The sequence below is a fragment of the Octopus bimaculoides genome, chromosome 13 (genome assembly GCF_046866305.1).
Source record: "Octopus bimaculoides isolate indiv1 chromosome 13, ASM4686630v1, whole genome shotgun sequence".
Lineage (NCBI taxonomy): Eukaryota > Metazoa > Mollusca > Cephalopoda > Octopoda > Octopodidae > Octopus > Octopus bimaculoides.
Genome location: NC_142940.1, coordinates 97,677 through 124,584, shown reverse-complemented (window position 1 = coordinate 124,584; position 26,908 = coordinate 97,677). Strand labels below are relative to the sequence as shown.

Below are 26,908 nucleotides of genomic sequence, written 5' to 3'. Positions count from 1 at the left end.
TAGTTAACGGTAGTGATACAGAGAGTAGTTAGAGAGAGAGAGGGAGGGAGAGAGATGATGATGGTGGTGGTGAAGGTGTGGTGGTGGAGATGGTGGTGAATTGAAAGGTGTACGCAAATTGAAATATGTACTGACTGATCCATTGTCTTGGCTTATAGGTTACCAATGATGTGTTTTTCAGAGTATATTCCGTTGCATTAAATTTCTACCCCCATGAAATTGTGACTCCTATATTTTACATCTAAAACAATTTTTTGTGCTATAAAATTATTAAAATATGGTAGATTAGAATAAAGCAGGAAAAGTATGAGTGGTTATGTGATAAATAAAAATTGATTAATTAATTTATTGATTGTTATTTTAAAGACTGTTACAAGTCATAAGAGAGATATAACAATGGAATTTGTTTTAAAAAATTGCAACAAAATAATGGAATAAGTAAAAAAAAAAGGTGAAACTATGAAAGTGTTCAATATATATGCAATATATTATTAACTCTGTTGTGTTTGGAGTCAGTTATAGAATAAACGTGTTATAGAATTTCTGGCAGGCTTTCATTGATGAGAGAACTTGGAAGAAAAAAAAAAAAAAGATTACAGAAAATATGCCACACCCACACCTGAAGAAGGCTGGAGGGTATATCAGCCGTAACTTTGTCTTAACAACAAACAAGATGAGGACAAATATCCATTGAATGTAAATAATGTACATAATTCCTCATCTCTTAAATATAGAACAGAATTCTTTAATATTGGATATTTCTTCCAGTTCTGTTTTTTCTAAAATGGAAACCTAACAGGAATAAAAAAAAAAAAAAAAAAAGGTATTAGTGCTTAGTACCAGGCCATCATTGATCAAGTCAACTTATGATGAAAGACATTCCAGCCATGACAATCCCAACATTCTCTTGGGGATGGTATTCCTAGTTCTATATTTGTGAATGTGTTCTTGTTCAAGACATTGAAATTTGAGGAAAATTTAGCAATTTTTTCAAGCTGTTTGAAAAGTGACAACAAAACATAGAGGCTTCATCATTGAGATTATGGGATTTTTGCAATAGAAAAGAAACCTAAATGAAGATAAGGTTTTGGCTTGTACTTACCAAATCTGTAAGAACCTGTGGCCTGGGTAACTGCATAGTCCGTATAATATATGGAATATTTACAGTTCTTTCTTTTTGTAATAATAACAGAGAAGAAAATACAACACAAAACAATCCACTTCGTTCGGCACCATTCCTGTTAACGAAATAAAACAAATGAAAGGAGATTTTCAAATTGTCTATTTGACAGAAAAAAAGGCATAAACAACTACATTATCCACCAGCAGGATGTAATTTATGGGTGAGTTGGCTGATGTTTCTAACAAACTAAGCAATAATGTGTAGACATTGAGTAATAAAGTTCAGTAAATTAGCTAAATTAACCCTGAAAATGGAGGTAATTTTCTTCTTGTCTTTTATTATTGTTTAGTAAAAGGAGAAAGTGAAGACAACTGGCAGCAAGAAATTCTCTTAGACTCGAGATAAGATACAAATATTTACCACCAAGTGGGCTCTACAATTAAAGGTAGCCATGGGCTGTGTGATAGGGTTAAAATGGGTGTCAGATTGACTCTGTAACTCAAATTGTTATTGTGTTGAGTATTAGAAAATAGAAACAAATTTTAGGAACTGCTGCCATTGTTGGTGGTGAAGAGTTTCTATTTGAACATCCGTTATAAATGGTGCTTCTGTGAGAGTGTGACTGTGAATTAGGAACAATGAAGATAATAGTTCTATTAAAGAGCACTTTATTTCCATTGGGGAAGCTTGGGGGAAAAAAGGAAATAGAAATTAGTGATAGAAATGACTGGCTATAACAGGCTTTTGCCATGCTACTTCATTGGAACAATTAACGATTTAATTCATCATCATCATCATCATCATCATCATCAGAAGCAGTAAATCACCATAAGAAAACATTTTACTTACAAGCAGTGAACAACCATAGGTGCTTTTGGATTTGTCTGTGTTTGTTGAATATGTTGTTTAATTTCTTCAATCATATGTAAGAAGGATACAGTATTGTTTGGTACTGCAGATGTAGCTGGCCATGATGTGTATTGGTACTGTTTCACACTCAACTGTTTTCCCTGCAGTACATAAAATGATGATAATGTTTTTGCTATTTCATAAATGAGAATTGAAAATTTCAGAAACATCTTCATGTATTTATTGTAATATTCATTTTCAATTAAATACTAATTTATTACTGAACCAACTGAACCAAGAAATGATTTTTTTAGAAATTGCTGGGAAATAAAAATAAAGAGTGGAAGGGAAAGAGGTTCAAATAAAACTAAGAACGGAGTATTGTTCATACCTATGGGGTGGTATTGTAGCTAGACAAAATATGAGCATTTTTGAACACATTCAGTAAAAAGAAATTCATGTAATTGGTAAAGGTTTCCACTCACCAACACATCTAGAACCATTGGTTCAAAGAAGTATGGCTTCACCATTCTGCTTCTTCTATTACTACAACAAAAGCCTCTGATCTTCTGAACTAACTATTTTCAAAACCTCTTACACACAACCTACTTGTTCTCTCCGCATCTTCACTCTGTAACACCTTCCACACTCCAATACTTAAAGACTTAAACATTTCTAAATGGTCCTTTCTCTTAGAATTGAAATATAAGTAACATTATACTTCAAAATTGAATTGTTGTTTCATAAAAAACATCAAAGAAAACTTTGTCCTTAAACATTTAAGCAAATGTCTGAATTCTAAGACTTATTTAAACTCATACCAATAGTGAACTAAATTAATATTACATCTAAATCAAAACTGCTTATAATGATTCAATCTTTCCCTTGTTGCTCGAATGAGAATGTGTGTCAGAAAAGACTTTAGTTTTCTTTACATTAGAGCTATTTATGAAAGCTAATATCATGAGACTGCTGATTAACTTACAAACCACCAAGTAAAGAAAGAACTAAAAGAAGAAAAAATTAAGTTTTGACTGTTCAAGATTCTTTACAGTTTCTCTAAATATAAAACAATGGGCTTTAAACAACTTTCTGACATAATGAAAATTTCCTTTTCAACAGGAATATTAAACTCAACAAACCGTTTCTGAATTTTGTATGAACAATATTCTTTCCATAAAGTCTGTCTTTTCTTCCGCCTTACTGCTATGGACAATAATGTGTCCAAACTCAATTTCACCATCGTCCTTCCAATATTTACAGCAGGTCTGAAAATCATTAAAAAGAAAACAAGTAGTTTCATTTATTGTTAAATATCTATTTCCTGTTAGGGTCAAAAAATTTTAGACTGTAGCAAGACATGAAAGATCTATTTTGTTGCTGTGGATGATTCTAGCAAATCAGAGCTGGAGGTGTATGAATGAAATGGCAGTGATCTGCCTTAGCTAAAAAAAAAACTCACTACAGCAGCAAAGCAGCAAATTCAAATTAGTTGCAGATTTGACGGTATAGAAACAACATTGCTTTCTTTGACATGTCACATTTTCTATGTTCACCACCAACTACACGCAACTCATTTCATCAATATCAACTTCCACTCTGCTTCATATAAATCTCAGTATATGTAGTAAGTCATGTGATTTTTCCTGTCTTGCACACATGTATTTGGTTCCCATTCATATGCAAGATGAATCCTTGTTACCATTTGCCAGCAGTCATTACACTACTGAATAAATTTCAATGTTTTTGTTTTATAAACTTGCCTTCTGAATGTTCTTTATTTACGCTTCTTTAAGAAATGACTGGAAATGGGTTCTTTCTATGAACTGTCTTTAAAAAAATGCTAACTACACACATTACGTTACAACTCAAACACGTTACATATAGGAGACATCCCTTGTAACTTACATTAGTGACTCACATAAAACATTGGTGACCTTGATGTGATTTGAACATGCAGCCTTCTGATGTGGAGTCAGATTCACAGCTAATTTGAAATTGTTGCTTTGCTGCTGTAGTGAGTTTTTTTTTTAGCTAAGGCAGACCACAGTTACTTTATTTATACAGCTCTGATTGGCTGGAATCTTCTACAGCACAAGTGAACTATTAGGCTACAGTAACAAAATAGATCTTTCCTGTCCTGCTTTAGAAGCCTTAGCATGGCTAAAATGGTTTCAAAATAATTTATAAATAATTTATAAAGTTTATAATTGATTTAAACACACATTGTGATGAGTATAAGAAATTTTCTTTGATGATATGTAGAATGTTAAAGAATATTAAAATTCAGCTCACTTCATCCATAGAATCATCACTATTCAGCATCACAATTGTGCTACTTTGGATATCACAAACCATTTGCCAAAAGTCTTCAATTGTTTCTTTCATCGGCATTTGTGTTGCTATATAATTGCGGGGATTTTCATGACTCTAAAATAATAGAAAAAAATGAATGGAATTAAATAAAATGTATCAAAAGCTCAAAAATATTCATCAAAATCAAACAAATTCATTCTCAAATCTAGAGTTTTTAAATTAATTTCTTGATAGAAACTAGCAAATGTTTATCACCATCATGAGTTATAATGTCATCTGAGTCTTGTATTATAATTACATTCACATCAAGGTTACTTTATAGAAATATAAAATGAACACAGTAATTTATTCTATCAGACCCACCCACCAGAAAGACGAGAGGGGAAGTGGAAGATCCTTTAATCTTTCAGATATGGGAGCAATGCCCCTATTGCAGGAGTCACAATAAATCCACTCAGGCAGGAGATTTAAAAAAATAGTTAATGAGCAAGCTAAGACATGGGCTCAAGAGGGTCCTTTAGTCTTGTTAAGGACATGACAACTTCAGTGTTAATGCAACAAGAAAAAGCATTCAATACACTGTGAAAAGTAATTGGTGTGAGGAGGGCCATCCAGCCATAGAAACCAAGCGAAAAAAGGAAACGGTTTGAAGGTCCTCTAGCCCATGTAAGAGTGCAGTGTCTCTAGATGAAAACTCACTCAGATGACTGGGATAACCTCTCCGATCCATACCAGCATAGAAAGAGGCCTTAAAATGACGATGAAGAACACACATACACCCATGTATGTATATAAACTGGAATTAGATGTTGTGTTGAAGAGAGAGAGAGAGGACTGCACTGGTGTGGATATGCGATGCGTATGGATGAGGAAAGCTGTGTAAAGATGTCTTGTTTGCTTCATGTGGCTGGAACTTGTGAAAGAGGGAGACACAAGAAGACATGGGATTAAGTGTGAAGGCTGACTTCAGGACCCTCAGCCTGACAGATGAGATGACAAAGGTCCAAGATTTCTGGAGATATGAGGTTTTTAAAAAGACTTGCTCTCCTTGGCAGAACTGAGTTCTGGAAATGCTGTTTCATGTTCTCCACCCACCACACACATAATGCCTGCCTCTTCCCAACTCCTACACACTATGCAACCATGTCATATCTCTCGTCTTCCCTACCTTCCACAGTGACTATATCATCTTTACTACTCTTGCTGCTTATACTCCCCCCTCTTCTGCACCTCTCTATGTTCCCCAGCTCATCGTTCTTGTATCCTCCACCCTTCAACCCATTTTCGCAGTCTGACTCTTCACTCCATCATCTGTCTATACATTCTTACAAACAACCCAACTGCCAATCCATCTCTACTCAGCTTGAGCCTTGTGGAGTCACCTTGGTACCTTATTACTATTATTTATCTCTTGCAGCCCCTACTGGTCATTTTTCTCTCTCCCTTTCCCTACTTTCCCTTACTAGACGTGAGGAGTAGCCTTTCAGATCTCTGTACAAGAACATACTTTGTCTACTCCATCTCATAGTAATCCCCTTGTCTCCTATGAAGCTGATCCACCCCCACCTTCTCCAGAGTTAGCCATGCGAACTGCTTGGTGACCTCCATACTGTAGGTGGCATATTGAAAACAGAGTTACATGTTGTATACATGCAGAGTTATTTTACATTATAAAACTTATACTTGAAGACTGTGTGAAACCTTAACTGAGAGTACAAAAGGACAAAAATAAATAAATGAATAATCAAACAAAATAATCTGAGTAAAATAAATAAAATATAAATTACAGGTAGATAAACCGCATTGATATATCGTGGCTGGCCATCAGGTGCAGGCTTTAGATATGGTCGATACAAGTCACCTGAAATTTGAAAGAAAAATTGTCAATGAATTGATAATTTCTATTGTTTGCTCCATGAGGAAGATGTTGTAACCCTTACACATTTGACATGGCCCTTCGATTATCTCCACCCATTTTGTAGAAAATTTGTTGATTAAATTTATAGATTTGAAGTGTCCCAATTTATTCAGTCATAAATATGTAGCTAAAAGGACTTTATAAATTTCCTCCACACAATGAACAATCACAAATCTAAAAACAATATTTATTACTTACTAGCAAGAATATTTTTCACACGCGTTTTATTCAAATTATTTTTCAATTTTGCTGTTTCTAAAAATTCTTGTGATGTATGAGGATATTCGAGTTCTTGTAGTTCCTGAATGTAAATAAAATATTTAGAAATTTACTTAGTTAAAATAAAGAATAGCAAGTTGTGTTTTAGCTACATCATGAATTCCATGCTCAACTGATTGGGGTTGATAGCACCAAGTATGGTGCTTGCTATCTTGACTATGAGTTACAGACTAAAATCTCTGGCAGCAGAAAGGTGAATGTGATAACACTGAGGTTCAGTTCATGAATGATCAAGGATCGTAGGAAACTTGCCTGTGGTCTTTAACATTTGGGGGTTTGGCAATATAAGTTCTATAGAGTACTAGAAACTAATAATGGAATAGTGCCACTCTAGACTATTATTAATTAAAATACCAGCTTCTATATCAGTAGAAACAGGTGGCAACTGACATTTCATGGGTCAAGATATATAAGGAATAAATTCGAGTAAAGTGAAAAATTAATTTATCTTGATGACTTCTGAATATAACAATTCCTGTCAGGACACAACTGTCATTAAAAGACAAACACAACAGAGGCAAAAGACCACTTTACAATAGTATTATGTATACATACATGATTTTAGGATTACGTATCAAAATTTTAAACTATCAACGTAATGAGAATGCAGATTTAAAAGATTCAAAATAAATTAACCATTTGCTTACTGCAAATTAATGAAATCAAATATATATCCATGACAATCTCACAATCTTTAAGCCTTAAAATGTTTTGCAATTGAGAATTTTAGGATAACATCTCTGACCAAAGCTGGGAGAGTTTCCAGTTAATAAGAGAAATAACTATGCACTATTTGCTTGCATTTAGGGGAAGGGAAATCAAAGGTGATATCATCATTATGAACAATATAGAGTTTTGTCATTGTTTAGTCCTAAGCTTGGCCTGACTCTGTAAACCTATGATTAAGGCTTTCTGGTTGTAATCATTTTCCATTTTTCCCAAGAGCACATTGTTCAATGCATATTTTGTTTTAAAGAAGGTACGACTTTGAGGAAGATTTAGCTACTGTCTCGATCAGATTGAATGACCACATACAGGATTCCTTGTTAAAGGATTCTACATGTGGTCATTCATGTTGGAGAGGTGAAACTCAATGAGGTGATGTCAGCTGAGTGTTTTAACATGAAAAAATGTGATGCAGAAGAGTGACATTCTTTGTTTTAGGGAAAAAAAAAACAAAAAAAAAAAACATCTTTGAGTTTAGAGTCTCAGATATCTGATAGCAGGGGCCAAGTTTTAACTGAAAGTTTCTGTTAAACAAACCTGAAAATGTTGCTGCAGAAGAGTTTTACAAGAAACATTTTCCTCATTTTCTTCATTCAACTTCTGATAAAAACTGGGGAAATTCTCAATGGTTACTTGTGTCTGCTGTAAAAATATACTTTCCACAAGCGCAAAGTAAATGAATTCATATTGATCCTAAAAAGAAAAGTAACAATGTTATTAATTTGTTTCATATCAGCATACAGCATTGCTATTTTCCCAACAATTATAAAATTAATATTAAAACATTGATTTCTAGTTCTGTCACAAAGATGCAAATTTTTTGAGTTGAGTAACAGTTAATTATTCCCCCCCCCCAGCAGTCCACCCCTATGCATTTTTAAATACAATACGGCTCATTCTTCTCCAGGTCTGATCACACCATTTGTGTGTGTGTTTGAGAGAGAGAGAGAGGGAGGGAGGGAGGGGGGAGATTGATCACTGGACTGGTACTTTATTTATCTATCCTGAAAGGAAGGCAAAGTTGACTTTGGCAGGATTTGAATTCAGACCACAGACAGCCAGAATGGAAATTGCAAAGTGTTCCTTCCAATACTTTAATGACTACCAATTTGATGCCTTCACACACACACACACAAACACCACACATACACAAACACGACACATACACAAAAAACACACACATGTACACACGCATGCGCATGCACACACACACACACACACACTGATATATAGATATTTTTATATCACATAGGTATACGCAACACACTATGTATAATGCAAACTGACAATTGTAAGATATAAATAATATATACACTTGTTGACATATATCTAATAGACTAAATTTAAAATAAAAGAAGGCCTAGACACACAATTATAAATATCCAGCAGTGGGAACTCCATATTACACAGTGAAGTAGGTGACAGAAAGTCTCCCTTTGTTCAAATCCTGAAAACAGAAAGTATGCCAAGAGACAGAAGTCTTTGATTGTCTTTGCAGTCAGAATGACAGGCTCAAATATTAATGTTTTACCTAGTTTTAATAAAAAGAGGAAGTAGAATAAAATGTCTGATAATAAAACAATAAATACTGCTTACAAGTTTTTTTTTATATGATTTTTGCCAAAGTGCCAACTTTATTCTCATCATATATTCTTTTAAGTCTATTTAATCCGACTTTGATAAGAAGTATAAATATAATGTTGGAGTACCTCAATTTGTACCATATTCAGTCTGGCTTTTCTCATTCGATTTACACATCCAAAAATATCTATGGTACCTTGATGTAAAGCTTCATCCATCAAGAAATCTAGGGCAATAAATGTGCCACTCCTGCCAATTCCAGCACTAAAATAATAAGAAAATTTATAAACATGCAATATGCAATAAATGAAAACAATTTAAATGAAGTAAATCCTTTTAATCCACATTAAAATATGTCATCAAGTTTAATTGTATTATTCTATTGTCAAGTGTATTCCTTCCTTTGAGACTGACCACTCATTTTATTTTTCAGGCTGAAGTAAGGCATCAGTCAACAAAACAAGTCAAAAAGAGGGGAGGAACAGAAATCTTAAAATTAGTGATAACTCTTTTGGGAAGTTCTTCAGATTGTTATAGAACCTCAACACCGAGAGGAATCAAGCTTTCTTATACTCGTATGGAGAATAGTGCTGACTAAATGTTGTTTTAGAAAATTCACACCATTAGGCTTTGTTGTGTGTATATATGTATATATACATGGGTGTATACGTATATCTTTATACACACACATACACAAGTCCTTTAACGCCCCCCCCCTAGCGCCCCTTTGCTCCAAATGGTCCCTGTTGAGAACCTTTGCTCTAAAATATTCTAGGGTTTCAATTATGTTAAACAATCACTCAAATAATCTGCAAGTATCAAAAACTGAAAAACTTCCTAAAATCATTCCATTTATATCACAATGGATGCAGACATTATCTGAAGTTTATGTTTCAACTACATGGTTATAGATACAATCTCACTACAAGTCCTTTGGGCTCGAATCTTATATCATAACCAAGGTAACCAATAGACTATACCAATAATTTGATAAATAGAAATTGTGTTGAAGCATGTTGAAAGAACTGTTCCTTTCATTGAGTGGCCACCATCTGGACTCCTGATTATCTTTGGTGGACTCCACTTTGTTGTAACCATTTGGGCCCAGTCATTTGTTAGAGGATCTGGGATAACTGCCTTCATCTAGGAAGACCTGTAAACATTATGGGCCTCTGACTGAAAAAAGAAAAGTTAAAAAAATAGCAGTGAAATAACATTTACCTGCAGTGCACCACAAGAGGTCCAGTTTCTGCTTCAGAATCATTACGAATTTTCATCATGAAATTAACTAATCCTGTTGGAGTTGGAGGAACTCCATGATCTGACCATGAGGTAAAGTGAAACTGATCCAGCTTTCTCACTGGTTCTTCACCCTAAAATATAAGACGAGAGAAGATGAAATGACAGTGCTCAGATGAAACAATGTTCTGCATATTGTTGTAGGATTGCAATGTTTATTATCAGTCCAAATATGCTTGATGCAGGTTCCAATTGGGGAACAAGCTACTCACTGCGTTTGGTCATGGAGAACATATCTGGCAACTTGACAAATGGTGTGTATATACTTAGATCAGCTTGCAGTACCATCTACCTAGGCTGTGAGATGCTAGCATCTCTAGGTAGATGGCGCTGTGAGTTGATCTAGGTGTCTACACACCATTTGTCAACAAGAGAGAGAGAGAGATATTCTCTGGGACAAAACGCAGCGAGCAGCTCGTTTCCCAGTTTGAATGTGCATCAAGCATACTCGGACTGATAATAACATTGCAAATTCACTTATTACTGCTTAGTGCTCCCCCCCCCCCCCCCCCCCGCTCCATAATTGTTGATCACATTATTTGTTAATGCCTCGTATAAAGATATAAGAGATGTAAAGATGGCAATTAAAAATATACATTGTCATTCAAAGTGATTTAAAAACTGTTTTACTCTTTAATCTTGATGATGGGTCAAATATAGTAAGAGATGTGTTGTATTCTAAGATTTAATCCTTTATCTTCTCCCTAGAAATAGAGAGAAAATAAAGCCTCTCTAGAAATAGGAAGCCTTTATGTTGTTGCTTACCTCGGAAGAAATAGCTGCTAAATCTCATTTCAATGACACCCTGCCTTCTTAGAAGGACATATTGGATAATTTGGGGTCTGCTTAATCAGAACTGACCTGCAGTTAAACAACACCATATGTTTTGGTCTTTTATGGGTATCCTTTACTGACAGCAGAGGGTATTCTTTGTCAGTTCTTATCCCATATCCATTGCTCATATTGTCATCTTTTACTGTACACAGTTACAGATGCTCAAAGCAGTTGCTTGCTTCTCTTTGACATAACACTCACATTAACATTGCTTTTGCTTCACTTAACACTGACTTCTGTAATTAATGACAATGTTTCACCTCCATATAGTATTATGTTTTTTTATGCAGTCTAGGTGAGAGAGAGAGGAGAGAGATCCCTTTGTTGACAACAGAGATTGCAGTTCACTGAACTTCATTAGACCCTTTCTCACTATTTTCATTATAACTCTTCAGATTCATATTAAATCACCCTGACAACAAAATCTACCAACTACATCTAAAAAGCCATCTCAACATTCTGTAGACTTATAAGAACAATAGAAGTTGCAAATGGGCAGCCAAACACTAGTTCATTGCAACAGTGATATGAGAATGTCTAACTAAATGCAGAACAACTATTTCAAGGGACATTATTCCTTAAAAACCAGTTACCTAGTTTCTCAATGATGTTCACACACACACACACACACACACACACACACACACACACACACACACACACACACACACACACACACACACACACACTTGCAAGGTTACTACAGGCTTCCATACACTTTCTGTCTACCAAATCCCACTTATGAGATATAAACCAAACTGTGGCAATGGAAGAAGATACTTGCCCCAGGGTGTCATTCGATGGGATTGAACCCAGAACCATCAAGCAACAATGTGAACTTCTCAACTGTACAGTCATGTCAGGACTCACATGATATTTTATTGCCTCCTACAAAGATGAATAGTGAAGTTGACCTTGGTGGTGCAGAAATTCAAAATGTAAATGGCTATAACTAAATACCACACAGTTTGTTGACTGCTCCACCGCCTATCTGCCAATCCACTACCTATTGCCACCCCACACCCATTGTAAAACTAGTATTTGTAAAATCCCATTGTTCTGACAGCCTTGTTCCAATATCTTCAGATCAGATATTGCAACTTCTGTAGAAGTGAATTCTACTCACATTTGTAATTCAAAAGATTACAGAAAAAATAGATTTGGTACCTTTTGCAAAAAGAATGACCTGATGGTAAAATCACTGAAGTTTTGCTCTCGAATACATCGAATCTTTAAATCTCCAGAAATTTTCACTTCTTTATCTGGCCAATACTTTTCACATTTTGTCTGAAAATTTAAAAGTAAGTATAATCAAGAATAATCAAAGATGAAGTATTCACAATGAAGTTTGAATATGGAATGAAAAGCTTTGCATATATGCTAGATGAATGATCAGCATATATGTTACATATATATACAGAGAATTTGGCATATATATATATATATATATATATATATATATATATACCCAAATTTTCAATTTATATGTAATATATATATATATATATATTACATATAAATTGAAAATTTGGGTATGAGACATATGTCTGCCAAGTTAACTACATTCAGTTGCAGTAGCTTTTGGTTAAACACAACATTTCCCAGGTCTGACAATCACCATATTCCCCAGATCCCCCCCCCCCACGTAACTTCTTTCTCTTTCTCAAAATAAAATCTCACTTGAAAGGAACAAAATTTCAGGATTTCAAGGAAACCAAGAGAATGCCATGAAGCAGCTGCTTGCAATCCCCCCAAAAAGGAGTTCCAGGAATGCTTCTATCAATGGGAACAATGCTGGATAACATGTGTGGCTTCAGAAAAAGATCACTTAGATGGAGATTAAATGCGGAATTGATCTGTATTGTAGTTTTCTTTTTATAACCACCAATTCTGATTCTTCTTTTGATCAGACCTTGTACACCTAGGTGAGAACTGATCCAATTGAGAATTACAGGTCCTTCTGCATGATAGTTCAATCGATTTCTAAGACAGGTACAAGTTCTCAAGTTAGGGGAAGAACGTAGTCGATTGACATGGACCCCAGTACTTGATTGATTATGTATTAACTCTGGTGGAATTTGAACACGGAACCTACAGAAATGTTACTAAATACCACAAAACATACATTCAACACTCAACCAATTCTGCCAATCAACCGAGTCCTGCCAATATTAATGAAGAGAAAAGGTGGTCAGCTGGCAGAATCAGTAGCATGCTGGGCAAAAAGCTTAGTGGCATTTCGTCTGTCTTTATGTTCTGAGTTCAAACTCTACTGAGATTGGTTTTGCCTTTCATCCTTTAGGGGTTGAACACTGGGGTCAATCTATTCAACTTACTCACTCCCACTGGAACTGGTGGCCTTGTACCCAAATTTGAAATTAATATAAATGAAGAGAGAGAGAGAACAAGAAATAAATGCCAAGAGTAAAAAATAAAACTCACAAAGCATCATTGCATGTCTCATTGTAAATCTATTGACTTCCTCCTAACAGCTTTGCACAGAAATAGTTGCTGAAGAGTTTAAATAAACTGGAGAATTGATGTAAATAAAATAATTTCCTTCTGGTTCCTAATTACATACCAACAAACATCAGACAGTTTGATCTCCCAGTTTCAACAGTTAAACATTATGAATATGATAAAACATGACAACAAAGAATGATCAAAATGTAATTACTTTATGAAACTTTATGCAAAGATAAGATTCTGACTTTCTGGTCTATTAAATGCAGCTATAAAGTGAGTATTTACAACTTCTTGATGATCAGAGACCATGTTGACTCAAAGGTGTTATATTGGTAGAATTGTCAGAGTGGTGGACAAAATGCCTTGCAGTACTTAACTGAGATTCTTCAAGGCTTGAATTCAAATTACATTCTGAGTGAAAAACTTTGCCTTTAATTTATTTGGTATTGACAATTTATTGTATCTCAGTTAAATACTGAGGTTAATTTAACATTCCTATAGAACATGGTAAATGTGAATTCAATTATAATACAAGAAAAAAGACAAACAGTTTAGATATAAACATTGTAAATAGCACTTTAAAGATGAGGATAACAGTCTAGTGAATTTACATATTTAGTGAAGGCCAGAAATAACCAAGACATAGAATTTCTGTGATGAGAGCAAGTCTTCAAATTAAATATCTTCGGAATCAATACTCTACTAATGCTTCTTTTAGCAACCAAACTCAAAAGCAAAGCTAGTTGGGGTTCAAATTCAGAATGTAAATAAATACTACAAGGTATGTTGTCCTCCATTTTGCAAATTCTAGCAATCCTGCAAAATTAAAACCTCACTAACTCATTTTTATCTAAATTCACCCCAAACATTTCAGTGAATACAAAATTGCTGTCATTTACTTACTTTGCCTGTTTCAATCAAATTAGTTAACATGACTAACTTGGTGCAATTTACTTGCCACAACATTTGCCAAAAGTCCGCTATGATTGCTGAAGTGGGTCCTTGAGAAGCAATATATTTCTTTGGTTTATTAAAACCCTATAAAGAATGAAAACATAACATTACATACTGGAATTAACCTTTGGTAAATATTGGCATACTTATATAATTTCAATTAAACACAACTCTAACAGTATACAGGAGAGGTACACATTGTTAAATAAGAGTTATAAGTAAATCAAAAATCTGGCAAGGGCATCATTCAAAAGTAAATAAATCATAAATATTGGGATAATGGATCAAAGTTCTAATTAAAATTGGTAAAAAGCAATATGGTGAAAGGTAGTAGCCTCATAACCCACACTTCAGACTCACTCACACCCTCTCTTTCTCTGCTTTGTCCCTCACTCTCATGCCAACCACACACACCACTCTTTCACTTTAAAACCTTCATTATTGTACTTACTGAAAACCCAATTTACACACACACACACACACACACATTATTTCTCACTCTCTCTCTCTCTCTCTCTCTCTCTCTCTCTCTCTCTCTCTCTCTCTCTCCCTCTTACTTTCTCTCTCATTCAGCAGGCAAAAGGCAATGGACAAAATTGGTTTTTTTAGTCTCCCTGTCACCAAACTTTTCAACAAATTTTCCAGCAGGCTAATTCTTGCTACTGTAGACCATCAGTTTCCTGGAATTTTAGAATTTGTCATAACTTAGCTTTGATAAGCTTAGTTCAAAATATTATTTCCAATTCCCAGTTAATTGGTTTATGAAACAGAGAATACGAACTCTTAACAGATTTATTTTAACACTTCTTACATCCATATGACCATCCCTCCTAAATTAAAATGCTAATGCAAAACTAGAAGTATCTATAAAAGATGAAAAAAAAAAACTAAAAAAAAAACTACTTACATCGATGTAATTAGCATTGATATAATCTGAATCACTATCCTTGCATTTCTCCAAAATCACTCGTGAATGATCATCTATAAAACAATATTTATGCATATTATACAAGTGAAAGCTTAAAAGTGACACAATAGAATCAAAATCAATATTTTATAGTTTACAGCTTCATCTACTTACATGCCACAATATTTTTATATCTATTTTTGGCCTTATTTTCTTGCAGATTGGCAGCTTTGCAGGTTGCTTCAGTATTCTGGGATAATCTCTGAAAATAAATTTACAAAAAAAAGAAAGAAAGATTTATTTTTGATTTTAGAATTTTGAAATGTTTTAATCACAAATTCAGTCTTGTAATTTCAGAATCTCCATTTACATTCTAATCTTTGGCACCCTTTTACTTTTAAAAGATAGGGTTTTAAAAATTCTTGATTTTTTTTTTTTTCATTTCATACAGAAATGTTTCCTTGCTAACTTTTTAAAACCAACTGCCAGTTACACAAAATATTTACATTTACTGAAATTATATGATGCAATTACTAAAAGCATATGCTACAATTACACTTGTGTTTAAATCATACTGCTTGAAGGCATGTTTGAAAAGTAGAAAACACATCTTTACAATATGCACACACTCTGAGTGTGTGTGTGTGTGTGTGTGTGTGTGTGTGCTAAGTAAAATGTTCCACCACCCACTGCCTGGTGAGAGAGAGAGTAGTTGGCATACAGTTATAAGCTTGCTTTTAAAGCCATACTGTAAACAAAGAACCCTCACCAAAGTAATAAATTCTAAGAAAGGAATTCTATATTAAAAGTTTTGATTTCTGTACCATTAACATCAAGAACAGGCTACTTTTAATACGTGACTGGCAAAGAACAGATAGATATGTACATGTTTCTATAACATCATTCTTTATTTCACACAAACATAAGTAAACACTATTGTAAATGGTCAAATGATGTTGTAGAGGCTTTGGTACTATGAAAGCTAAATGGTATGGGAGGTATTGTGGTGGATAAAATGGAAAATTTTTAATAGTTAAAGCAATATAATTAAAAGAAAAGAGTTATAAATAGGAAGTTAGATTGTGTCTGAAATTCTGGGCACATAGCCTACTGGCAGGCAATTTCAAATATCTTCTACACAATTATTTCAATATATTTACCTCAACAGAAATTCCCCCAAAAGACAAAAAAAGAATTTTGAAAATGATACTCACCCTGTATTCAGCACCAAAACCCCCTTCAAAATTTCGTTTATTTTGTATATATGACTGAAGTTCATCAACTGGGATGGAATCAGGAATAATGATATCATTTTCTCCAACATTCATATAAATAATTTCATCCTCACACTGGATATCAGCATTGCTGCCATCTAGTGGACAGGGGAGAATACCATTTTAAAATTCACAAAAAATTGCTTGCTTATTTGTTTGTTTTCTTAATTACAAGACAGACATTTAATAAATTATTTTAGGAATTTAAGATCAAAACAATATTTCAGATTAAAAATATGAATTGTGTTAAATTTTAAATTACATTCTAATAACAAACATTGAACTGTAAGTTAAAACTAGTTATTTGAAAGGATGTTTCGCACACACACATCAAAGAAAATAGGTAAAAGTCCCAACTGCTGTTATGTAACATGGTATGATAACAGTAATATATTGCAATTACTGGTTAAAGTATGAGGACCTCAGAGTTAGAGCAGAGATATTTACTGATAGCCATCAGCCACATGTAACAGAAAGCTGTAATGAAATGGAGATTAATACCTCAAGACTAACTACATGGCCAAAGATGAAAGTGTCAGATACTTTTCAGCTCATCTGGTGTCAATGAGGTTTTCTTACTGGTTACTCAAAGATAACCACTCTCTACCCTGGCTGTCGTATCTGGTCATTTAACTGAGCTTTCCAGATGAAGCTATCTGCTCTCAGAATACGCTTACCCTCATCCCTCAGAATTACTGAAGCTTCATGGCTACACCACAAATATATAAGAGGAATCAGATGTAATGTGCGAAAGAGAAGGCTGTGCTGGTTTGGCCATGTGGTGCATATGGATGAGGGCAGATGCATAAAGAAATGCTGATCACATCAAGTGGATGGAACTTATGGAAGAGGGAAACCTAGGAAGACATGTGATGAAATATTGAAGGCTGATCTCAAGATGTTGAGTCTTATGGACAAAGGACTAAAAAGATTGGAGTCTTGCTGTGCTCAAAGAGCCCCCACCTATTTACAGTGAAAATAACATCCTAAAACCACTCAGATATGCTTATATGTGTGAAGTCCTCTCCTCTCTCCTCTTTCTTCTCTCTCTCTCTAAGATGTCAAGCATTTCTCTCCATCAATGGTACTACTCAGCTGCTATACTCACTTCAGTGTAGTATCAGCACATATTCCATTCCATCCCCTCTCTCATAGAACAGAATGGAATAAGTGGAGTAAGAGTACATAAGAAGACAGAAGGTGTCACTGGAGAAGTCACAGATGTGTGATGAAAGATTTCCAGACAATGGACAAGAGTTAGAATAAGAACAGTAATAAATGAGTGAAGAATGACTATATATAGTGTGAGTGTGTTTATTTGTCAAAAACAAAAAAAAGCTGAGAGAGAGAGAGAGAGAGAGAGAGAGAGAGAGAGAGAGAGAGAGAGAGAGAGAGAGAGAGAGAGAGAGAGAGAGAGAAAGAGAGAGAGAGAGAGAGAGAGAGAGAGAGGTTTATGTGCCTTTGGCCATTTGAATCTGACAAGTTACCTATACAGCTAAGCAGTTTATAGGTGCAAAACTAATGGTCACTATCTGACCAGCCATAAAAAAACAATCTTCTGAATATATATACACACATATATTCATGAATGGATGTGTGTGTATTTATAATTATATATATGTATATTATCATCATCATCATCATTTTAATATCCACTTTTCTTTGCTCACACGAGTCAGATGGAATTTGTTTATGTGGATTTCTCTGCAGCTGGATGCCCTTCCTGTTATCAACTATCACTAGTTCTAAGTAAGGTAATATTTTGCCATGACTAGACAAGTTTCCCAGAAAATTGAAAACGAAGGACACAGATTGCACAGCAATAACATTTAATTACCCCTATCAAATGATATCACATGATGCCAAGACATGGAGATAGTAATGCTCACACCCTACACACACATATTCATATATATATACATAAATATACATATATTCATATATATGTATATACATATAGATACATTTTCTGCATTTCTTATTAATGTATGTACATCTACCTGTCTGTTTATCTTATCAATTTATACATACACTCACATAAACATGTGTATACATACACACGCACATACATACATGCACACACATATATATATTGAAAAACCATGCACAACGGGACATGAAAATTAACAAAATATCTTTGAACAAGAAAAACAGAAAATAAACCAACACAAATATGGAAATTCCTTTCATCAGCCATGGCCTTCTACCACATGTAGTGATCATGTGATGGTATATTCAAAATAAAGAGTGTCCCAATACCCTAAGATGTAGAGACAAACTTATCAGGGCATCAGAGATATGCTAAAGTGCCAGTCATAAAAGGTGTTTTGAAAATTCTGTTTCTCCACAAACATGGACAGGTTTTGAAGATTGAGGAGACGAAATATTTTGGGGTCCAAATCTAGTAATTGTTGTATTTCTGTTCAAGGGCTTTCATGTAATTCTGAACCAATAATAATAATAATAATGATTTCAAATTTTGGCACAAAGCCAGCTGTTTTGGGGAGGGGCTTAGTTGATTAAAATGACCCCAGTACATGACTGGTACTTATTTTATTGACCCTGAAAGGATGAAAGGCAAAGTTGACCTTAGCAGAATTTGAACTCAGAATGTAAAGACGGAGGAAATGCTTGCTAAGCATCTTGCCCAGCATGCTAATGATTCTGCCAGCTCACTGCCTTAGTAGTAGTAGTAGTAATAATAATAATTATAATTATAATAATAATACTAATACTTTCAAATTTTTGGCACAGGGCCAGCAATTTTAAAGGGAGAGTGTTAGTTAATATGATTGATACCATTATTTGACTAGTGCTTCATTTTATTGACTATGGAGGGATGAAAGGCAAAGAATTATAACAACAACAACAACAACACTACAACAACAACAACAACGATAAAAAGATCATCAACAACAGTTATTTCTAATTTAGGGCCAAGATCAGCAATTTTGAGGGAGAAGCTAGATAATTACATTGGTCCCAGCACTTGAATGGTACTTTATTTATTGACCTTGAAGGGAAGTAAGGCAAAAGGTGAGATTTGAACTCAGAATGTATTGAGCCACAAGAAATATTGCTGAGCATTTTTTTCTTGTATGGTAAAGAGTCTTCCAGCTCAATGCCTTCATAATAATAATAATAATAATAATAGCGATTTCAAATGTTGGCACAAGGCCAGAAAGTTCGGGGAAGTGGGCAAGTTGATTATATGTACTCCACTGGTACTTTGTTTATCAACCCTGAAAGGATGAAAGGCAAAGGTGAGCTTGGTGGAAATTGAACAAAATGCTACAAAGCTAATGATTCTGCCAGTTTGCCACCTCTTTAGAGTAATAATGATAGCACTTACACATGTACATGAGCATATGTATACATATATATATATACATACATATACACAAACTATTATATATATATATATATATATATATATAATAAAAATAAATCATATGCATAACAAAGACTTCCATACTCTTCCTAAACTCTTTAATATTCAGATTCGGTTGAATGCAACACTCATTTATTCACAATGTTATGAATTCATTAATCATTACCTCATAGTTTCGAAATTTTGATGATGTGATTGCTTCTTTTAAGAATGACAATGTAGGGTAAGTGTGAGAGGCTGAATCTGGTTAGTTTGAATATAAAATGGGTAGAATATTTGGGGGTGGATATGGCTTGTTTAAACGCTGATGGGTTAATACATTCCCACATCTTCAAATGTGAATATGCTCACCACAGGAGAACAATTTCTCTTTTCCAGACTTGATTCATTAGCATAAAGGGACTCTGAAATACCTGGTGCTTTGATATCATTGTGTCTCATCAGCCACAGACACTCCAGACTGATGAATTTAACATGAGTTAATGGTTCTTGTTTATAATTTCAACACAGTTATCATTTGCCGATGTATGCTGATATCTGCCAATCAATAATAAGTCATCATATGCATGTATATATCTCAAAGTAACAGGTGAACAAGTGCCCAGTACACCCTGTAAAGTGTTTGGCATTAGAAAGTGGGGTGTCCAGCCATAAAAATTAATCCAAAGTCGACCCATTTGGTTTCTGTTGAATCATCGAATCCATACTAGCACAGAACATTTACTGTTAAATTATTATGAAAATGATGAACATATATCAATGTTCACATACATATGTGCTTATATAAGCAAAGAGCATACTTTTGGTTGTCTTTATGCCTCATTTATGCCAATAACATTTGTTAAGTCACTCTCTGTTAGTCTGTTTTGTTTTAGCTATTCCAGATTTTTATGTGTTTTTGTATGACGTCTGATTGGAATGACTTATGAGAGAGGTGACCTCTGACCGTGTTATTTTCTGAGAGTGGTGACCTCTGATACATGATCATTAGCTATGATGATCTGTGATTGTTGTAACTTTTGAAAGTGGTGAGGTCATTGCAATACATGTACATGGCTGAATGAGGAATTGAACCAGGTTTGGTTTCATTAGATCAGTCTGTTGTAGCAGTGTAATGGAAGACCACACTCTATTGTGGTGATGTGACCAAACAGGAGCCAACCTGACTTCACAGTGCTACAGCTGTGTTTTGGAGATTTTGTTTGGTCAATAAATCTTCATGAGACAACAGTTTCTATGAAAGAAATTCAAACTTTTCATTTCGTCCTTCATCCTTTTCTCCCCAAATATTCTGCACAGGGAGCCAAATCACAGGCGACAGAAATTTATTTCACGATGGAATCATGATGGGTCTTTGGAAGTGAGGTGCTTCATGAACATCATGAAGAGAGCGGATGATGTTGACATTGGTGATGAGAGCAATGCTGATGAGGAAAGTGATGGTCAAATCAATGATGATGATGATGATGAAGAGGATGATAATGATGATGACAGCAATACTAAGGAAAATAATGATGATGATGATGATGATGATGATGATGATGACAAAAAATATTTAGGATGATGATGATGATGATCAGCTTGAACACTCCCAACCCACATATCCCAAATGAAGTCCCTTTTCTCTGGGAACTAAAATGTAACATAAAAAAAAAGAAAAAAAAAAAGGGGGAGAAATCAAGTAGAAAAACCTTACCAATTTCCAACGTGATGTTTAACTGTAGTTACCAATTTGGAAATTCCAGTGTCATCAAGAAAGAAATTAGAAATAACCAAATGAAGAGCTTACTTTCAGAACCAGATCTATGCATCAGAATGACTTTTGAGTAATTGTTTAAAACAACAATTTGAATTATATCTGATTTTGATTGGAAAACTAAGATTCGCCTCCTGTCTTATATATGGCACCTATCCCAGTTTGACTGAAAAAACATTTCACATGCATGAAACCAGCAGCTTGCAGCAGACTGTGTTTTGATGGTTATCATGAAATCAACCAAATATGCACTTATACCGGTTTTGAAAGTAAGCTCCTCAAATGTGCAGTATGGTAATTAATGTTTCCTCCTATAACAGTCATATTCTGATTACTTTAGACATAACTTCAACGTTTACTGAAAGACCTCCAATGGTTATACATGAATATAGGAGAATAACAGACTCCATATTACAGATCTAGCTAACATCCAGTAAAATTACTAAATATTATTTCAAACTTTTCTCTCCCATCAAACACTGCTCTTTGTTAAATTACTTCATTAAATTTTTTTTTTAAAATCCCCTCGTTTTATGTTGTTTTGCCCATTATGATGATTCATTTTTGTCATCAGCATTTAAATGCTGAAGATCTGCAGTCCTTGTATTATTGCTGCTATTGTGCAATGAAAAGCATTTCCTATGTTATCTCATTCCTTTTATTCTTTGACAGAAATTGTTCAAAAGGATTCAAGTTGTGAACCCTTTAAATGGATGTTCTCAGATGATGAAAATAAAGAAATCAAGGAACATAAGAATAGTATGTCGAAACTTCTCATTTTGATACTTAATTATGCACTTAAAATGGGCCAGGAACTCTTAAAAAAGCTGAAATTGGGAGCAATACTTTGTAAAATTTTAAAAGAGGTGGAACCTGAAGCACTTTTAAATGCAGACATCTTGGAGAGCCTGAAAAAAATTACTCCACAACAAACTCTCAACTCTACTTAAGATGTGGTCAATCAAAATCTTTGATCGACAGGCAAAAAAAAGATATTGGAAGAACTTGCTTGATTAGCAATAATATCCATAGAAGAATAAGTTCTTATTTAAAATGGTAAAATTGGACTCCCACTGGATTTATGATTACAAATATTTTATTCTAGATTTTGGATTATACTATTTCAGAGAGATTAGCTCATGACTGAACTACATCTAAATTACTGAAACTATCATAAATTTAATCCTTTAACCAGTTTGATACCAACATGTTTCAGCCCGTTTCAGCTTCTATGATAAAAGAATTATTCATTTGAGTGTGTTCCTATTTAAATGAAAACTTTCTGTGGTAATCTAAGGTAAGAACTCTTTCATAAATTATGTTCTAAATACCAACTTGATATAGAAATGAATGTGAAAAGTTTATCATTTTTCTAAACCCCTGAAAATTTTTCTCAGTTTTCAAGTAATGGAATTGCACAAACAATATATTTCATTACAAATGTCATTGTGAAAGCTGCAGAGGGAAATTTGAATGTTGACAGAGCAGGGTGGGAAATCACAATGATAAAAGTGGTAAATGCATCTGAAAGAATATGCAGTGCTAACTACAAAGAAAGCTACTTATCTTTTTTCTAAGTTATGTCCAATATGGACTGGGATGAAAGAAATTCAATGAAAACAGTTTAGTTTTATATATTAAAGCCAGATCTGGGAAATAGCTTTGCAAGTCAACGTTACATGTTACAGAATCCCCAAACTTGAATGGTTCTTTTGAAACTCAAACAGACATTGTTTAGGTAAATGAACAGAAAACCTCCAAGACAAAACATCATCATCGTCATCAACAGAATCTAAGTCAACATCAGCTGCAAAGAATTCCCTGTGTAAAGCCAAACTATCATCAATCGTCATCTCAAAACTATTATTGCAATCCATTGAAATCAATCAATAAATCATTAAAATCACCAAAAAAACTGTCAAAATGAAGCCAAAATATATTTGAAAGCTAAGAAGTTCCATACAAAACAAAATAACAAAGTTTTAGCACTGATTTATTTGATTCAAACAGATTGAATTCTTTTGGAGATATGGAAGGTAGTGGCACATTAACAATGGCAAACCCTTTCTCTTGCAGAAGAAGAAATAAAGGGATTCTCCCCTCTCCGTTAATAGCCTCCTTTTTCTAACATCAAATCAAAAATGGTAACAATAAAAGTATCTAGTGGAACTGTTAAGGTTTAAAAATTCATTTAGTAAAATTTAACCTTTCATTTCCACTTTTTTCTCCATGTAGTCTTCATAAACCACAATTGTTCACTTTATTATAAAAGGCTTAAGCACCAACATGCCTCTATAAAGGTTTTATAAAGCTGTTGTTGTGTGTTTATGTTTAGTATCCGTTTTCCATGGTTCCATGGGTTGGATGATTATTGTTTTGGGAGTAAATCCAAGAGGATTCCTCAATAAGTTCAATTGCCATAAGGAATGGTAAAAGTCAATACTTTGAATTATAAATTGAAATTCTGGCTATTTTTATTCATCACAGCAGCTAAACTTATTGACATTAAACAAACTCTTCAGGATTTGCTATTTTCCTTGTTGCCAATGAAATTTTCTCAGATTCTGACCGTTAATCTATCGTTTTTTGTTGCTGGATAACATAGAGTAAAGAATGAAATCAGGAACAATGGAGCAAGCAGAGCTTCCTCATAATTTGGATTCACAGTTTTGATTATGGCATATGACTTTTTTGTGAGAGGAGGGGAATGTAGTCAATAATATAGACCGCTGTACTTGACTGGATCTTCATTTTATCTACCCTGGAAGAATAAAAGGGAATATGGACCCTAGTATGATAAAAGGGAGATACAAAATACCACATGGCATTTTATGTTCTCTCTTCTACTAATTCATTCTGCCAACCTATCCCACTCCCACTTCCCTCATAATCTTACTGTAGTAATGAAAAAGATGGAAAATTGGAACCTGCTTCAATTTTACTGAATGAATAAACTAAATAATAATGATTACAATAATAAAACTGATCCAGTTATTAACATTTACAAACTGATCTCTTGTAAATATGTGAGAAAACCAAACCATACCTAGAACCTCCATAATTCCAAATTGTAAACGCAAACCATGGTTTGATGAAGATTGCAGGGATGCTATAAAAGAGCGAAAAAAAAAAAAAGGCGGAAAGAAAAATTGAAAAAGGCATCCCAATGAATGTTAATCTGAAAAAATGTAACAATGAGATGGAAATCGAGATGAACTTATAAACAAGAAATCTATAAAGGAAATGTGTTTCTAAAGTAAATAACCAAAAGACATTAAGTAAATTATAGAACATGGTTATGTAGAAAACATTAATGAAATTTCTTTTCCACAGGAAGGGAGAAATGATTTGCTGGTAGATTCTTCTAAAGTGAAGAGAAATTGACAAGTATTTGGTGGGTTTACAGTTCTGAGTTTGATTTCTACCAAAAAATATCTGAAATAGTAATCAACCAATAAAGAAATGAGTTATGTCTGGTTATGAATATCCTCATTAAAGGCAACACCAAAGTAAAAGAAAGAAACAAAGGTGAAGGTAGTTGAGTAAAAAAACCTGAATGAATTATTTCTTAAACTCTTTCTGATTGAAATGTTTTTGTGTTTCTGAATGAACAAATATTAAAGTAAAATCAAATTTGTAGAATAAGAAGGAAAAGGTGGACATGAAGAAGGTTGAAATGACCTGTTAATCTCAGTCCTCCATTTGTTTGATCCGACATCAAATGATCTGATTCCTCAGCATGTTCAACTGTACCCATAGCAAATGCTTGTTCTGCAAGAAGTTTTGGAGGTTGTGTCTTTGGACTACGAAAATATCTGGTGAAAAAAAAAAAAAAAGAAAACAATAAAAGGTAAATATATTTATTCCCTTGCATCGTTCCAAAATTTAACTCAAAAGGTGATATCAAAAAGTTCCTGGACTAATTCAATAAAAAAAATAACTCATTTACCTAAATTTTAACATCATCTCCTTTGAAATAGTCACCTTGCAAAGCAATACACCAGTGCCTGCATTTCTGCCACTCTTGGAATCTGGCCTGGAAGCCATTTTCTGAAAGTGACCTCCTGCAATTCATTCTGGATCTTGACAATGGTGTTAAAATGGCAACCTTTGAGCTGCCTTTTCACTTGGGGAAGAGATGGAAGTCCACAGGCACTAAATTTGGCGAATAGTATGGGTGTGGAAGTGGTACAATGTTGTTTTCGACAGGAAGAGTTCAGTGACAGGGTGCCCTGTCATCATGAAGAATCCGATTCTTTGCACTCCACAAATTTGGTCGCTTTTTGCTGAATGTCCTCTCTCAAATGCTTCAAAACATTGAAATAGAACTCTCGATGGACAGTTTGGCCCTGGGGGTGGGGTGAATTCTCAATGCACAAAATACTTGGAAAAAAAACGATGTGCATGCTTTTGATTGAGCTGCAGCTCTGTTGAGCCTTCTTCGGTTGTGGAGATGAAGGGCTCTCTCTCATTAGGACGACTGCTGCTTTGTCTCAAGGTCGTACCCATAGACCCAACTCTCAACATGAAGGAAGGGTCATCATCATCAGCAGCAGCATGCTGACAGAGATCTTCACTGACCTTTGACATGATGTTCTTCCTGCACGGTGGTCAGCAGGTGAGAGACAAACTTGGCAGAGATAGGCTGCATGTTCACCCTGAATGGACCCACACAACAGACCAGCAACATCAACAATGTTGTTGATTGTTGTCCAATAATCCTTATGCACAAGCTAATAAATTTTTTCCATCTTTCCAGGGGTCACACTCATGGCATATCTTCCAGATTGCTCATTGTCTTACAAAAATCTATAGCAAACAAAACAATTATAGCACCAAACTGTAACTATAGGAGTATAGCAACAAAACTGAGTAAAGCCACAACAGAAAACTATACTAGCAAATATAAATCCTGAATTTAAGGTTAAAATGGACAGTAAGTAGGTGCATCTATACCTCTATGAGAACTATTTACTTTGAGAGAAATAAATAACATTAGAATGTGTTAAGTAGATTTAAACAGTCATTCATTTAGCAATTATTGTTTCTAGATATGCAAAGTTGAAAAAATATTCCAAGATTTTACCGGAAGCACAAAACACATAATATGAGGATGATGATATTTGCCACAAGGGCTGCTGTTAAGATGTGAAACATGTCAAGCTGGGATTGTTCTCCACTCTGAATAACTGAAAATAGAGAAAATAGAAAAAAAATCATAAGAAAAATGATAAT

At 34.3% G+C, this 26,908-nt stretch overlaps 1 protein-coding gene across 3 annotated transcripts in view; it reads right to left on the bottom strand.

The window, feature by feature from the left end:
* LOC106882837 (receptor-type tyrosine-protein phosphatase alpha) overlaps window positions 1-26,908 on the bottom strand; it is a 60,520-nt gene that overhangs the window by 7,922 nt on the left and 25,690 nt on the right. For 2 of the 3 annotated variants that reach the window (XR_016243927.1, XM_089361319.1), the window contains exons 12-28: window positions 26,760-26,862; window positions 25,355-25,488; window positions 24,720-24,782; window positions 16,467-16,624; window positions 15,427-15,514; window positions 15,253-15,326; window positions 14,295-14,429; window positions 12,093-12,212; window positions 10,014-10,165; window positions 8,921-9,056; window positions 7,749-7,904; window positions 6,405-6,507; window positions 6,076-6,149; window positions 4,268-4,402; window positions 3,115-3,240; window positions 1,973-2,133; window positions 1,103-1,238 (exon numbers count right to left, since the gene is read on the bottom strand). Coding sequence is in view for 2 of the 3 variants with exons in the window: in XM_089361319.1 (XP_089217445.1) it covers window positions 1,103-1,238; window positions 1,973-2,133; window positions 3,115-3,240; window positions 4,268-4,402; window positions 6,076-6,149; window positions 6,405-6,507; window positions 7,749-7,904; window positions 8,921-9,056; window positions 10,014-10,165; window positions 12,093-12,212; window positions 14,295-14,429; window positions 15,253-15,326; window positions 15,427-15,514; window positions 16,467-16,624; window positions 24,720-24,782; window positions 25,355-25,488; window positions 26,760-26,862 (2,054 nt within the window). In the remaining variant the exon portion in view is untranslated. The remainder of the gene's footprint in view (window positions 1-1,102; window positions 1,239-1,972; window positions 2,134-3,114; window positions 3,241-4,267; window positions 4,403-6,075; window positions 6,150-6,404; window positions 6,508-7,748; window positions 7,905-8,920; window positions 9,057-10,013; window positions 10,166-12,092; window positions 12,213-14,294; window positions 14,430-15,252; window positions 15,327-15,426; window positions 15,515-16,466; window positions 16,625-24,719; window positions 24,783-25,354; window positions 25,489-26,759; window positions 26,863-26,908) is intronic. The other variant, XM_089361320.1, reaches the window with a different exon arrangement.